Genomic DNA, 15,087 nt, shown 5'->3' with positions numbered 1-15,087 from the left:
TGTGGTTTTTTTTTAACTGAAGGTCCCTTACTGGTCCTGCTTCCATGAGTGGCTGCCACCAGGGGGAAAGGGGAGGGGAACCAAGCGGGCAAGGAGGGGTCATCTCCACAACATTCTATTTATGCACAGAACAAAACAGACAAGCACAGAGTCACTACTGAAGTTAGAAGTTACCAGCATTGGAAAAGAAAGGAACAGGTGGGGAATTGGGGTGTCTTAAAAAAATACAGCCCCCCTCACCAAACTGGGGTGCCTCGGGGCGGGGGGGACTTGGTCTGCTTTAACCCAAGAGGAATCAGATCAAAAGTGGTTTGGGAAAGCTAGAACCGTCAGGGATGGAGGGAGGAGGAAGGTCCGGGGGCCAGGGGGCCGTTTGTCAACTGGGGTGAAGGGATTGCCCTCCCCCTGCTGGGATCCCCCCAGCCCCTCAGGTCTGGCAGGAAGGGGGCAGCCTGCAACCCCCATGGGCAGGCCTGGGGCTGCCAGGCACTCCAGGCAGGGGGCTGGAGGGGGCTCACAAAGGCTTGCCCTCTAGGGAAATAATGGCACTGCCCCCCAGCTTCTCTGCCAGGGTGCAGCGGTCCTTGACTCCTCGTAGCAGTTTGCTTGTAATTCACGCTTGATCACCACCAGCTTCTTCATGATGGCGCCCTTGGAGCTGGCATGGATCATTCTGCTCTTAAGGGGTGCAGACTCAGGTGCCCAGAGAATTAACACCAGGTCTTCCTTCTTGGTCTCCTTGGTCTCATAGGTTGTGTCATAGAGGGCACAGTGGCAGGTCTTGTCTGGTAGTCTCTTGACAAAGGTGGCACAGGGGTGGTCTACAGTCTGGCCCACATCCCCTACCAGGATCTCTTTGCCCTGCTCCAGGTAGGATATTCTTGTCCTGGCTTAGGCAGAGGAGTACTGCCTTGCGTTTCTCACCTCCTCTGGTGTTGAGGACTTACGCACTTACCCTCATGTCACTGAACACCTTGAAAATCAGACTGCCATTTCAGAGGCCATGTTTCTGAAAGCGAAAGGGAGATAACAAGGAGAGCCAGGAGAGAGGAAGGCCACTGCCACTGCTGCTGGAATCTGGCTGAAAGAGACTTATTTTCAGTTAACCACATTATAAAATATTAAGTTTTGTGGTTATAAAAATATTGCTTATTGCTACTGCTATGGCATTTTTATAGATCCAATAAAATCTATTTACTGATGCTTACTTCCCTTGATTAAAGAGACCAGTGTTTCTTTTTACATGAATCACACAGAAAATAACACAGGCATGGGATTTTGACAAACAGGAAAAAAAGGTTATATAATGAAAAAGTCTTCATCCCATCTTACAACGCTTTCCCACATATAGCAGTAATCCATGGCCCAGAAATCATCTTGCGTAGAACTGCCCCACGTATATTGTATTTATACACTAATCACTCTTCTATACACCTTATTTCACTTAACATACTTCAGAAACATTTACATATCAGTATGTATAAATCCATTTTATTCTTTGTAAATACTATTTAATATTCTACTCATGGCTGTAATTTATTAGTAACCCCTTACTGATAGACATTTAAATTATTTCCAGTTTCTCTCTATAACAAACAAAGCTTCAGGGAACATACTTGTACAAATATCTTTATGTACATGAACAAGATTATCCATAAAATATATTCTTAGAATTGTCGAGTCAAAGAGTATATGTACATTTAAAAAAAATCTGACATTGCCAAATTGCCTTCCAAAGAATTTGTACCAATTTATACTCCAGGGGAACATTTCTGATCAACACAGATTCTTTAAAGCATATTGCAATGCTGTCATTGGCCAAGAAGGGGGAAGCAGGGGGTAAGAAGACAGTAGACTGAAGAGCATGAATATTCAGTCACTGAAAGAAGTGGCTTCTCCTCAATTGCAGCCAACTATGGCTTCTAGGAATCAGTGCCCAATACTGTTAGTGTCTTGATCTCTCAAAAGCCTAAAATCTAGACTTCTGCATGAAACCTCCAGATTTTTTAAATGTTGACAACTCATTTTAGATTTTTAGAATTGGCACAACAAACAAAACTGTGAGTGGAAATCATCTACTGGGCCTCCAAATTGTGACCTATGCTTTAAAGCTTTCATTTCTGCCCCCATATCCAACCAACAAAGACTGTCATGGCTGTAGGCTGCATTTAGCATTATGTTTTAAAGTGGGATTTCCTTAGATTACATTTTATTTCTGGACAAACTAGAAGATTTTATGAACTACATCGTCACTATTCCCTCAAACTATGGGAACAATTTAATCTACTCTTGCCCCGATGTTTTTATTAATCAGTGTCCTACATTATGGTCCTTTGCCCTACATTTTTATTCCTTTAGAGTGCTGCGTTCCTGTTTTCTCCATTATATGGAACCACTACATATTTTAAGGGCAGAGTCATTTTCCTATGAGAGTAATCTTTTACCCAAAGGGGATAAAAATCTCTAGTCCTTTTTCTATACTACTGTGCATTCAACATATCCATCTACTTATAGAAGAAATTGTGGGAATAGAGTATATTAAAAAGACTTGTTGTCTCTCACTTAAATAGTATTTTTAATCTATAAAACATATCTTATATTAACTACATTCTTATAGTTAAAAAATAAAGACAACATAAAAAATAAACCCTGAAGTTGCTAAATCTGTATCAAAAAATATTCAAATTCAGGGGTAAAATACCATGAAATTTTTAATATTTTATTATCTCTTCTACATAAATACTTGCAAAAGGACCAATCTGACAAAGCCCAATGTACTGCATGATTATAAACAGAAATGTTTGTAAACACTAAAATTAGAAGCAATATATGAGGTCAGTTACCTCACTGAAAATTCAGAAGGCAACAATCTCTTATACAAATGAATTTTGAAAATCAAATTTTAAAAATTATTAGCTTCATTTATTGTAAATATGCATGAGTCTTAATTTTAAAGCTAACTTTCATTTTTAAAGAATTCCTAGTTTTAATATTAATTTGCTCAGAAATTCTTTTTATATATAATATATAAATATATATTCTATATAAGTGAATATATATGATATACAATATATAAATATAGATATAGATATACCTGCAATAACAAAAGAAGACCAAAAGACATGTATTAAAGAAGCTTTATAATGTAACAAAGCTTTCAATATATATTGAAAATATGAAAGCTACTCATAGGAAAAAATCTGCATGAATCATTTTACCAACATTGATGCCACTGTGTGTAATTTTACCAACACTGATGACTGTGTGTACTTTTAGTTTCCAAAGGCAAAGTCCTAGACACTACAAGTTCCTCTGTTAGCACTTCTAAATAAATGAGTGTTCCTACTTCCCTTTAAAAGGTATACTGTAACAACTCAAGTGTGTCCTTCCAAAAAGAAAACTGATTAGATCACCCTAAAATTTAAAAACCCAAAGCTCTGTATTAGGCACATCATTTATCTCAACATTTTAATCATGAAAAATAAACAAGAATAAAAAATTACATATTTAAATTGTAATGTGCACACTGGATTACTTCCTCAAATGTGTTATCAGAACTCACAGATAAAACAAAAGTAATAAAAAGATTGTGTTAAAATATTACATTTAATTTTACCTAAAATATAAATTAAAATAGGGCATAAGAAAAACTTCTGAGACCACAATACATATATGGAAAACTGACCATTGAAAGATGCAAATAATTCATACAATATAAGCTTTAATATATAAATTAAATGTCATTTCATCAGCTGTTAGTCACATCAGTCTAAACTTTACCTTATATATTAAAATATTAAAAAGCTAAAAAACATCATTGCAATATAGATTCAATATGGGAAAATACGTATTTGTGGCTTTATACACAATCTAATCCATTCTATACAGTAGTTTTCCAAAATATAAACGGCACTTTACATGCAACAGAACATACCAGGCTGGGTGTCCTAATATAATTTAATATATAGGAAAATAAAGAGAAAACACCCTTTTAACAAGACAGTTACATAGTGGAGGTGGAATGTAGAATAAGATTTTGCCTTAACACAATCTTGGGTAAGAGTAAAGAAATATGAAAAAGGACAATCTCTACTACTTTCAATTAGCATTTTTTAAATTGAAGACTACTGTGATTTTTTATTTTCTAACTATATCACAAACAGAAAACATGGAAGGGAGGGGAGAAAGCGTGATCCCCTTTATGAATTTTAAACATCAGCCCTGCTGCCTATGGGCTGCATTTAGGCTCCTTTTCTGTTGACAGTTTCCTAAATTATTTCTGCCACTCTGAGTTGCACATCAGTAATCCGATGAATTTCCCAGACTTCTTTACGCCATTGTGTAACCATAGCTGCCACAATGTAATGCCACAAGAAGTCTGTCCTTGAGTATTTCTTTACTTGGGTATTCAGGTAACTTGAGCATGTTGATGCTTTAAAAGAAAAATATACCACCATTAAATGGGAAATCTATGAAATTTCTGATTGTTTTGTGTAGCAGTGAAAACACTACTCAAAATTAACATAAAACCACCCTCTCAAATTTGCATTCAAATTGGAAAACCCTGAAGTAGTATTTAAAAAGAAAAAAAAAACCTGCTGCATTGCAGTTTCCTTTATCATGCAAATGTAGTGGAATAAAATAAGTTCCTTTCAGCCTAAAATAAATAAGCAATAAGGGAATTTAGTTTGAAGTGATGGTGTAACTCAGTGATACTTATGACAGTATAACTTCAGTGATACTTGAACTACATTCAATTAAATTATAGGTAGGTAGTTTCCTCAAATATTTTCCCTACCAAAAAAGGGAGAGCAAGGGATTATGTTGGTACTTATTTATCAGTGATTCCAAAACGCTGAAAACAGGTTACTGTTGAGGTTTTCCTCTCAATGCAGCAGTAGTCAGACCTTTAATCATTCAAAATTAATCAAGACACCTCACAACGCATTTAAATGAACAATTTAACATACCATGTGCTTGAAGTTGGTAGGAGATTTGGAGTATATGGCACAGCAGCAATTGTAAAGTTCTGCAATCCACTTCCACCCATGATATTAGCAAATCCACCATGTGGGACCCTGGAACTAAGAGTTCATATCTTAGTAAGCTGTAATCACGAAACAAAAATCTTTGTGATAGATAAAATATATTCAACTCTAGGGCACTGACAAGGTAACATTTTTGGTTCTGCAAAACTCCAGCTCATTATTAAAAGATGCTTTGTGGCCAGTTAGCATGCTTCCATGGAGACTCTCCTCCACATTTCTGTAAGCCATACTATGCTTTCAATTGGCCATTGCACATAACTCTATTATTGCAAATAGCATACCACATGTACAATTATTTTCTTCTATGTGTCTCTCGCTACTCAACTGGGACTAATTTGAGGACCATATCTGTATTTGTACCCCTGGGGTTAGCAAAATGACTGGCATCTAACAGACATTCATTAGATATCTGCCAAATACATGAATGTTTGCTTGATTAATTCAAGCAATATAGAAGCTCACAGACATAATCCAAACAATTTCCTGTATGTGAAAAATATCTAGGGTCTGATGGGGTTCAGGGCAGGCCATCCCCAAATATACCACTAAGGCATACTGATTATTTCAAATTAAAGTTACTTAAAAACAACCAGTGCAAAAAGGACACTTTAACCTTCCCCTGTCTCCCTGAAAGCAGGAAATAAATCTCCCATGTGAAAGGTACTCTCCCTGTACCAGAAGGTAAAGAAACATCCTATGACCAGAGATAGGGAATTCAGGGCTGAGAAGACTATAGAAACAAACCTCATTACTTCTTCACCAATTTACTATCCTAAGCATAAACTTCTTTGTCTTTTCAATTCCTCAAAAATGTATTGTCTCTTTGTCTATCAGGTATAAATCCTGCTTACTTTGGTCACTTCTCTGAGACTCATATTTCTATGAGCCCCAAAACATATGGATTAAATTTGTTTTCTACCTGTTAATCTGTCCATGTCAAATTAATTCTTAGACCAAGAAGAATAACTTTAAAAGGTAAAGGAAAATTTTTCCTCCCCAAGAGGTCAAAGGATTTTTGTTTTGTTTTGTTTTTCACTGTGGGAAAACTAGAATATTCTTTATATTTCTGTTCCACAGATTCACAGTATCAGATGTATCTTTTTTAATGTCACCTAACATAAACATAACAAGACCACATTCAAATTCAAAAACCCTAACAAAATGCATAAACAGTACTAGAAAATTTAATCTTGGGTACATGGCTACAGAGAATATAATTGCAACTTCCTAAATTCTATTGGTCACATTTGAAAGACATTATTTCAAATTAGCTTTTGTATGTATCATGATTAAACACACTGATCCTTTAAAACATTTTGTTTTTAAATTGAGATGCTATGGTGTTTTTTAAATAAGAATGATGACCAAAAAAAAAAAAAATTTAATGTATAGGTACTAAAGGTATACTCAAAATCAGAAGTCTGACTAGTATTAGAAATGTCTTCTAACCACAGTATTCTTAGTACAAAGCATAATTCGGTTCATTTAAAAAAAAAAAAAACAACTGTTGAACCTTAAATAGCCAAAACAATCTTGAAAAAGAATAAAGTTGGAGGTTTCACAGTTCCTGATTTCAGTACTTAAACTACAAAGCTAACTATGGTTATGAGAACAATGTAGCACTGGCATAAGAGGGGATATACAGAAATGGAACAGAATATCCCAAATAAATTCTTGCATATATGGCCAAATGATTTTCAACTACAGTCCTAACATTCAATGGAGAGAGTGTGTGCAGGGGGGAGAGGCAAAGGGAGAGGAAAAGAGAATCTCAAGCTGACTCCCCACTGAGCACGGAGTACAACATGGGCTCTCAATCTCACAACCCTGAGATCATGACCTGAGCCAAAAATCAAGTCGGATGCTTAACCAACTGAGCCACCCAGGCACCCCTAGGATGACCATTTTAAAGAAAAAATACAAAAACTAAAAAAAAAAAAAAAAAAAACCCCAGAAAATAATAAGTATTGGAAAGGATATGTAGAAACTGGGACCCTTATGAATTGCTGGTGGGAATGTGTAAAATTTACATCAGCTGTGGAAAACTGTATGGCTGTTTCTCAAAAAACAAACACAGAATTAGAGTATATAGCCCAAAGAATTGAAAACAGAGACTAAAAAAGATTATTTGTATATCCATGTTCATAGCAGCATTATCCACAAAAGCCAAAAGGTAGAAGCAACTCAAGTGACCATCCATGGATGAAGGAATAAGCAATATGTGGTATATACATACAGTGGATTATTATTTATCCTTAAAAAGGAATGAAATTCTGACATATGCTACAATGTGGATGAAACTTGAGGACACTAGGCTGAGTGAAATAAGCCAGTCACAAAATGACAAATGATGTATGGTTCCATTTATATGAAATACCTAGAGTAGTCAAATTCATAGAGACAGAAAATAGAATGCTGGTTGCCTAGGGCTAGAGGGAGGGAGTATGAAGAGTTAGTGTTTAATTGGTACAGTTTCAGCTGCAGAAGATAAAAAGGTTTGGGAGCTGGATAGTGGTGATGGTTGCACAACAATGTGAATGGGCTTAATGTCACAGAACTGTACTTAAAAATGGTTGAAATGTTAAATGTTATGTACTTTCTGCCACATACACTGTAAAAACTGTGGGAAAATGCACCAAAATTTTCTGTTTAAAATCATAAATGATGGGCGCTTGGGTGGCTCAGTCATTAAGCATCTGCCTTCAGCTCAGGTCATGATCCTGGGATCAAGCCCCGCATCAGGCTCCCTGCTCCACGGGAAGCCTGTTTCTCCCTCTCCCACTCCCCCTGCTTGTGTTCCCTCTCTCGCAGTGTCTCTCTCTCTCTCTCTCTCTCTCTCTGTCAAATAAATAAATAAATAAATCTTTAAAAAATATAAAATCATAAATAATATGTATACATTCACAGGGGAAAAAATAACAATCCAATATAAATAAATCTCTAAAAAAGAGTTTTATTTTATAGCTGGGAAGTTGTTTGGTTGCTATTAAATGCTTTACTGATGAAATGCTTGAGCTTACCTTAGAAATCCAAGTGAGTATTAAAAGTCTTGTTAACAAACACTAATTGCATGAGCAATTCCTACTTAGGGCAAAAGAGTAGCTAAAGAAGATCTGGACATGTGTGTAAACTGAAATAAAATTCAACATTAGTCTATGCCTATTAAAAAGGCAACCAAAAATGAAAAGGGATAAAAAGCCAAGCTGTTCTAAATTTCCTGTAGAGGTAGAATTAAAAGTAAGTACACCACTTTATCAGGGTAGGATGAGAAAATGAGACTTGATACCGATTCTTACACAAATTAAATACAGTATTTCAACATCTGAATGATCAATCTAATGTTTTTCATGTCACCAAATTTTGAAAAATAAGCTTAAAAATCGAAAGATTTCCCAATTTTAAGATCTAAATTAAAATTATACTGTAAACTGATATTCACAAATAATCTCTGAAACTTTATTCCTCTTCTTCTAAACTACAAACAAATATGACTCGGCTCCATACTTGAATAATCAGTGAATCTTAAGATCATGGCTCATCAAGCTTAAGTATGTATGAGAAAAATAAATGAAATGGTCTTTGGTTGATATTATGACACTTGGAATTATACAATGTAAAATTACAGTCAATAAAATGACATACTTCTATTATATACACAAAGAAATCACCAAGTCTGATTTTCATTATTCTTAAGGGGTAACGAAACAACAGCGTAGTAAGTCATTTAATTAAGACGATCTTATAGACCAACAAAATAATGTTAGAACATAAAATACTTAAAAATTACTTTTGGCATTGATTCTTGGTTCTAATAACTGGAACACATTTGACTTTCCAGTAAGGTTGCACTAAACTAAACTATGGACATAGAGTAAGTGAAATTTTAATATCTAAATATAAACAGATAATCAGAATTTTCCAGAAAGTGCTATTGAAAAAAAAAAAATACAAACTAAGTTTAGAATGGCAAATACTATACCTACAACTTAAGTCTAATTAATTGAAAGTTAAGGTTTAAAAAAGCTTAAAATTTACTCAGTCTGAATTCAAAACAAGGGCTCTGTAGACTTAAGTGTTGAGTGGCTTCTTTGGCATGATGGGAAAGCTTAGCTCTGTGTTGTTCCCCTTAGCTTCCTTGGCTTCTATGTTTTACTCACATCCCTCACCTCAGTTTAAATGGATTCACGAGCTACACTTCATGACCAGTTAAATAATAAACAGTGCAATTCTTTTCAGTACTGCTAACAGTGACTATATGATTGACCTGGGAGAGGCACTGTGTATTACAAATACAAGAGCTTTTTATTCTACAAGAGCAGCAACTTAACAGACATTTTTAGTTCCAGAGAACTTGAGTAATTCTAATTGTTATCTGCACTTTAAAGACTCATACCAACCAAATCATGGTGGTGGGGATATAGTGATCCATTAAATGGTTTTTAGATATAAATCATTTAGAAAATAGTAAGAGCCCTACCTCAATACACAGACCAATATAAAATCCAGATGGCCTAAAAATTGGAAAGTAAAAACAGGAACTATAAAAAGTTACAGAAAAAAAATGTAGATAAACATATAATCTTGGGAGTGGGGAAGGATTTATAAAAACTACAAAGAAAAGTACTGATACTCAACTTACAAAATTAATACTTCGCATTTTATACATTTTATAAAGTAAATTTATAATTGAAAATACATGGAAATCTGCATATTTAACTTAATGAAGTTAAAAGGCAAATGATAAACTGGGAAAAGTATTTGCAGAGTTAATGTCCCACATAAATAACATTTAGAACTGAATTTTTTAAAATGACAATAGGGGCACCCAGGTAGCTCAGTCAGTTAAGCATCTGGTTCTTGATTTCAGCTCACGTCATGATCCCTGGGTCATGAGATCAAGCCCTGTGTCTGGCTCCATGCTCAGCGGGGAGTCAGCTTGGGAATCTCTCCTTCTCCCTCTTCCTCTCCACCTGCCCCTCCCCTGGCTCTCTCTCTCAAATAAATCTTTAAAAATAAATAAATAAATGACAATAGAATACCTAAAAATTAAGACAGGCAATAAAAATAAATATAGAAGAATTATATAAATAAAAAATTATATAAAAATAGAAATGAGGGCGCCTGGGTGGCTCAGTCATTAAGCGTCTGCCGTCGGCTCAGGTCATGGTCCCAGGGTCCTGGGATCAAGTCCACACCGGGCTCCCTGCTCAGCGGGAAGCCTGCTTCTCCCTCTGCCCCTCCCCCCCACTTGTGCTCTCGCTGTCTCTTATGCTCTCTCTCAAATAAATAAGTAAAATCTTAAAAAAAAGAAGAAAGAAAAAGAAATGATTACATCCTGTACTAAGAGTAAAAGGAATAGGCCCTATCATTCCCTGTTGATATGAATGCTGGTATCTTTCTGAAGGGTAAATGAACAATATGTATCAGGTTATAAAAATTTATATACTTTCATATCCAAAAATTTCCCTTCTAAGAATTTTTGCTATATAAATAATCAAACTAGCCCACAAGTGTATAAGTGCAAGAATTCCTTATTTGTTTAGCATTATTTATAAATAGGAAAATTTAGCAATTAAGGACAGTATCGATGAAGGAAGGTCCATAAACTGAAGAATAGGTAGCCATGAAAAAATGATCTATAAATGGAAAAATTTTTAATAATATATGGCTAAATTCAAAAGTTATAAAAGATGAACAATGTTTTTAAAAAGTAGAAATTTATGGGGCATTTGGCTGGCTCAGTTGGAGAAGCATGAGACTCTTGTTCAGGTCATGAGTTTAAGCCCCAGGTTGGATATAGAGATTACTTAAATAAAACTTAAAAAAAAAAAAAAAGTAAAAAAATTTATGTATGTGGGAGAAATTCTGGAATCTCAAACACTTGAGATTAGAAGTGATTTTTTTTATTGAAATTGTCTAATCCTCCTACATAGAATATATAACTTTTAATTCTTTTCATTAAATTACCCAAATCTCTGGGTATTTCTTGGCATTAAGAAGCCAAAAAAACCATAGTACAACACTAAAACAAGGTTTTCTTTCATATCTTTAGCCTATAATCTGTGAATATTCATGTTCTCTCCTCTTTTTTAAGATTTTGTTTTTAAGTAATCTCTACACCCAACATGGGGCTCAAACTTACAACCTCAAGATCAAGAGCCTCATGCTTTCCCAACTAAGCTAGTCAGGTACCCTGAATGAATACTCATGTTTTATTTATTGTGTAAAATTAGATTATAGTGTGACTCCAACTATTTTTCTAATTATGTAGTTAAAGGACTTAGAAAATAAAGCAAAATGTTAAAGTATTATCTCTGAATAGTGGAATTACTTAATGGATTTTCATTTTCTTCTATCTATATTCTTCATTTTCCAAATTTTCTATAATGGTTATGGACTACTTTTAAGATAAGAAAATACTGGGGCGCCTGGGTGGCTCAGATGGTTGAGTGTCTGCCTTTGGCTCAGGTCATGATCCCAGGGTCCTGGGATCGAGTCCTACATCAGGCTCCCTGCTCAGCGGGAGCCTGCTTCTCCCTCTGCCTCTCTCTCTCTCTCTCTCTCTCTCTGTCTCTCATGAATAAATAAAAATCTTTAAAAAAGAAAAAGATAAGAAAATACTGGACTTTACATATATATTTTATAGAGATATACACTCACAATTATGTTTTTAAAATAGAAAAAATAGAGAAGTAAATACACAAATTGTTTATAATAGTTATTGCTGGCAGGGAGTAGTGTTCCTTATTTGTTTTAATTTTATGTGTGCCAACTTTTCTAGAAGAATCATGTACATTTATAATGGAACAAATGAACTGTATTTCCATAAAGAGGAGGGCACAGATGAAATTCTAAGATGCTAAGAATGAAAATCAGATTTTTTTTTAAACATCTTTCAGAAATGTAACTTAAAGGAGGTTAAAATCATCTAGTTTGCTAGTATCTATGGTATTTAATCAGTCCAAAAGTAGACTTTTCAAAGATATGTGGTATCACAAATTATTTTTTAGGCCATGAATCTTGAGATTTTAAAATCTGGTAAGAAGGGCGCTTGGGTGGCTCAGCTGTTAAGCTTCCGACTCTTGGTTTCTGCTCAGGTTATGATCAGAGGCAGGGCTGTGGGATCAAGCCCCACATCAGGCTCTGCACTCAGCACAGAGTAAGCTTGTGATCCTTCTCTCCTTCTGCACCCCAGTAAATAAAGAAAATCTTTAAACAAGTTGGTAAGAACTGGAGAAAAACTGCTGAGTACGGATATTATGTGTCATGTGTATGTGTGTGTGTGTGTGTGTGTGTGTGTGTGTGTTGTCCAGCAACACACAAATATTAAAAATTTGGCACTACCATTGACTTACCTACAGAATGAAAAGATTGCCAAATTATAAAACACAATATATATGCTGATTGTCCTGAATGGAACAGTTTACTTTTTTATACATTAATATACATTAAATAAACATTTGAGCACTACCACATATTTTATCGTTAATGGCTAAATAAATCTTTAATACCTAAAAAATGGAAAGGGAAGCGGAAATTGACAGTTCCAAGTTGTAATGCATTTTGGTTGTTTAAGCCATCAAAACTGCAACACATTAAATTCTTTCCACATTAGCATAAAAACACTTCTTACCTGCCAGTAACAAACTGCAAGAGAAGAACTCTCTCCTCTGGAGTAATGTCTTCCACAACTTCCCAGAACCACTAACAACAACAAAAAAATTTAACTCATATTTCAGAGTAATTGTAGACTTCTTAATACCCAAGAAATATGTAATATTCATAAACATATTTTATTCTATGAAACTCATTTATCAAAAATGCTTTCATACAAAGCTTTCATATGCAATATTCCGAGGAGAAGAATTTAGGGAAAAATTTTACTTTGTTAATTAATGTAGGTTTTCATCCAATAGTGCTGAAAAGCTTATAAAATTAAATGGCAAACTTAACTTCATTCTAAGCTCTAGGGAGATTTTACCTGAATAACTGGATCTTCTCTTTCATAGCCACTTGTGTATTCTGTATTTCTTATCCAATCACTCACATCAATTTCTGGCATGCCAGAAAGGAGTAGCTCCTTTGGGGAAGAAGAAAAGTATTTCATTAATCTTCATTATGAAAAAAAAGCTATTACATTAAAATAGTAAATCTGCCTTAATTAGAAACTAATCTCATGTAAAGCTGACTTATTTTTGTGACAGTTTCTGCATGTCACCAATAACAAGAACTCTTCATATTGATAATCTCAAATATTGCTGAGATGTGGAAATGTCTCCACATGATACAATTTCATTAAAAAATGAGACAAATAGATAAACACATATGCAACAAGTTTACATTTGCAGCAATTTTATGAATGTTATTATATTTGGTTTATGTTTAATGGTATGAATTTGTTAAATTCTAAAGAGACCATATGCTCAACATGAAAATGATAACAAAGACCTGAGTAAGTCCTGGGTTAAGCAAAGGAAAAGATCATCAAGAAACTCTAGTCACTAGGAAAAAGGAGTAATATAATAAAAAGCAGTAAAATAATAAAAATAGTTGTTTTTAAAAAAACAGAACAGATTCAGGCTTTTCAAGAACTCTATTTCGGAATGATTTGGATCCTCTAAAGCCAACATTCCCCAGTGTGAGAAAAAAATGCAATTTCCTAATGACTTTTGGTAGTCTTTTTTTTATGTGAAGATCATCACACACAGTATTAATCAAATAAATAAAAATGAAATTAAGAATGTCAAAAATACTTAACATTATGTTTTCCAAGAGAAAAGAGAACATGGAAAGAGCTTGTCCAGATGGCTCAATGAGCCCATATCTCACGACTGGATGTGTTTACACAGACAGATAAGGCAATGACTATACTACACTTAACCAAATACTGACAAGCCAGATCAGAAGAGTTTGTTGTCACAGACATAGATACAATGTGGTTCAAAATCATGCCTCCTACAACTACTCATACATACACCTGACTAGTACGGAAGTGTGCTCTTAAGAAAATTAATGAAGGCTAGTAAGAGGCTCTGACAACTCTTGTAGTTTCTAAGATCTATTCAGAGTCTACAAGGTTCTCCCTTTTCCAACAGATCTGAGGCTGGATTTTCTTCATTTAGTTCAAGCAAACAACATATTACAACTGATTATATATAGAAGCAGATATGAGAACCTACTTGTCTTCTATTAAGTAGATATTAAATAAACCTACAAAAATGTAAAACAATACCACTCTTCCCACTATTTTTAGCTTTATCCTGGAAAATGCAATTTTCAATTTTTAAATGCTCTTTATATTAATATGTAATGGATTGTTATTTCTACATTAAGTAAATATTTTACATTTTTTTATTTCAAATGCAATATATATCAATTAATATAACCCACATGAACAAAAACATTTGTTGTAAAGGTGTCCTAAAGCCAAAAAGTTTGAGAACTGCTGGCCTAGGGTGTATTTTAATCCTCCTTTCCATAGTATTATAAAATACTTTTACTAGATGGACATTCTGATTGTCTCCATTTTAACAATCCAAATATATTCTCCACCATTCTTTGCACTATTCTGAGCCCCAGGAGACCAATTCTTACAGACTGGCTTTCTTGCCTATCAGCTTTAGGTTGGGTTCCATCACTGGGAAACAGGCAGGATTCTGGAGGTGAGGATATTTTCTGCTGCCACTTTGCTTCAGCACATCTTTGCAGTAGCCATGTATCCTCAACTATAGCTATTATCAGATTCCCCCTCATTGGTACTTCAGGCTCTCACTGGGTCCTCGCAATACAATAGCTCCCCACTCTTACCCACAATTTCGCTTTCTGTGGTCTCAGTTACCAGTCAACTGTGGTCCAGAAGCAGATGATCCTCCTTCTGATACACCGTCAGAAAGTCAAGAGTAGCCTAACGCTAGGTCATGATAGCTATGTCATTCCCCTTACTTCATCTCATCACATAGACATTTTATCTGACATCATCAGAAGAACAAGGGTGAGTACCACACAGTAAGATATTTTGAGAAACCACATTCATATAACT

At 34.8% G+C, this 15,087-nt stretch overlaps 1 protein-coding gene and 1 pseudogene across 3 annotated transcripts in view; both read right to left on the bottom strand.

The window, feature by feature from the left end:
- Positions 1-357: 357 nt before the first annotated feature.
- On the bottom strand, positions 358-1,362 carry LOC114209929 (cofilin-1 pseudogene; annotated as a pseudogene).
- Positions 1,363-3,590: 2,228 nt separating this feature from the next.
- The window catches only part of HACE1 (HECT domain and ankyrin repeat containing E3 ubiquitin protein ligase 1), a 100,937-nt gene continuing 89,440 nt past the window's right edge, over positions 3,591-15,087 (bottom strand). For all 3 annotated transcript variants that reach the window (XM_028104241.2, XM_028104243.2, XM_028104242.2), the window contains 4 exons: positions 13,030-13,128; positions 12,682-12,752; positions 4,971-5,084; positions 3,591-4,432 (listed from right to left, as the gene is read on the bottom strand). In XM_028104241.2, coding sequence (XP_027960042.1) covers positions 4,330-4,432; positions 4,971-5,084; positions 12,682-12,752; positions 13,030-13,128 — 387 coding nt within the window. In that variant the 3' untranslated portion in view covers positions 3,591-4,329. The remainder of the gene's footprint in view (positions 4,433-4,970; positions 5,085-12,681; positions 12,753-13,029; positions 13,129-15,087) is intronic.

The sequence above is a fragment of the Eumetopias jubatus genome, unplaced genomic scaffold (genome assembly GCF_037043125.1).
Source record: "Eumetopias jubatus isolate StellerSeaLion01/CBP00866 unplaced genomic scaffold, mEumJub1_p1.0 scaffold_6, whole genome shotgun sequence".
NCBI lineage: Eukaryota > Metazoa > Chordata > Mammalia > Carnivora > Otariidae > Eumetopias > Eumetopias jubatus.
This window is presented reverse-complemented; position numbering and strand designations above follow the sequence as displayed.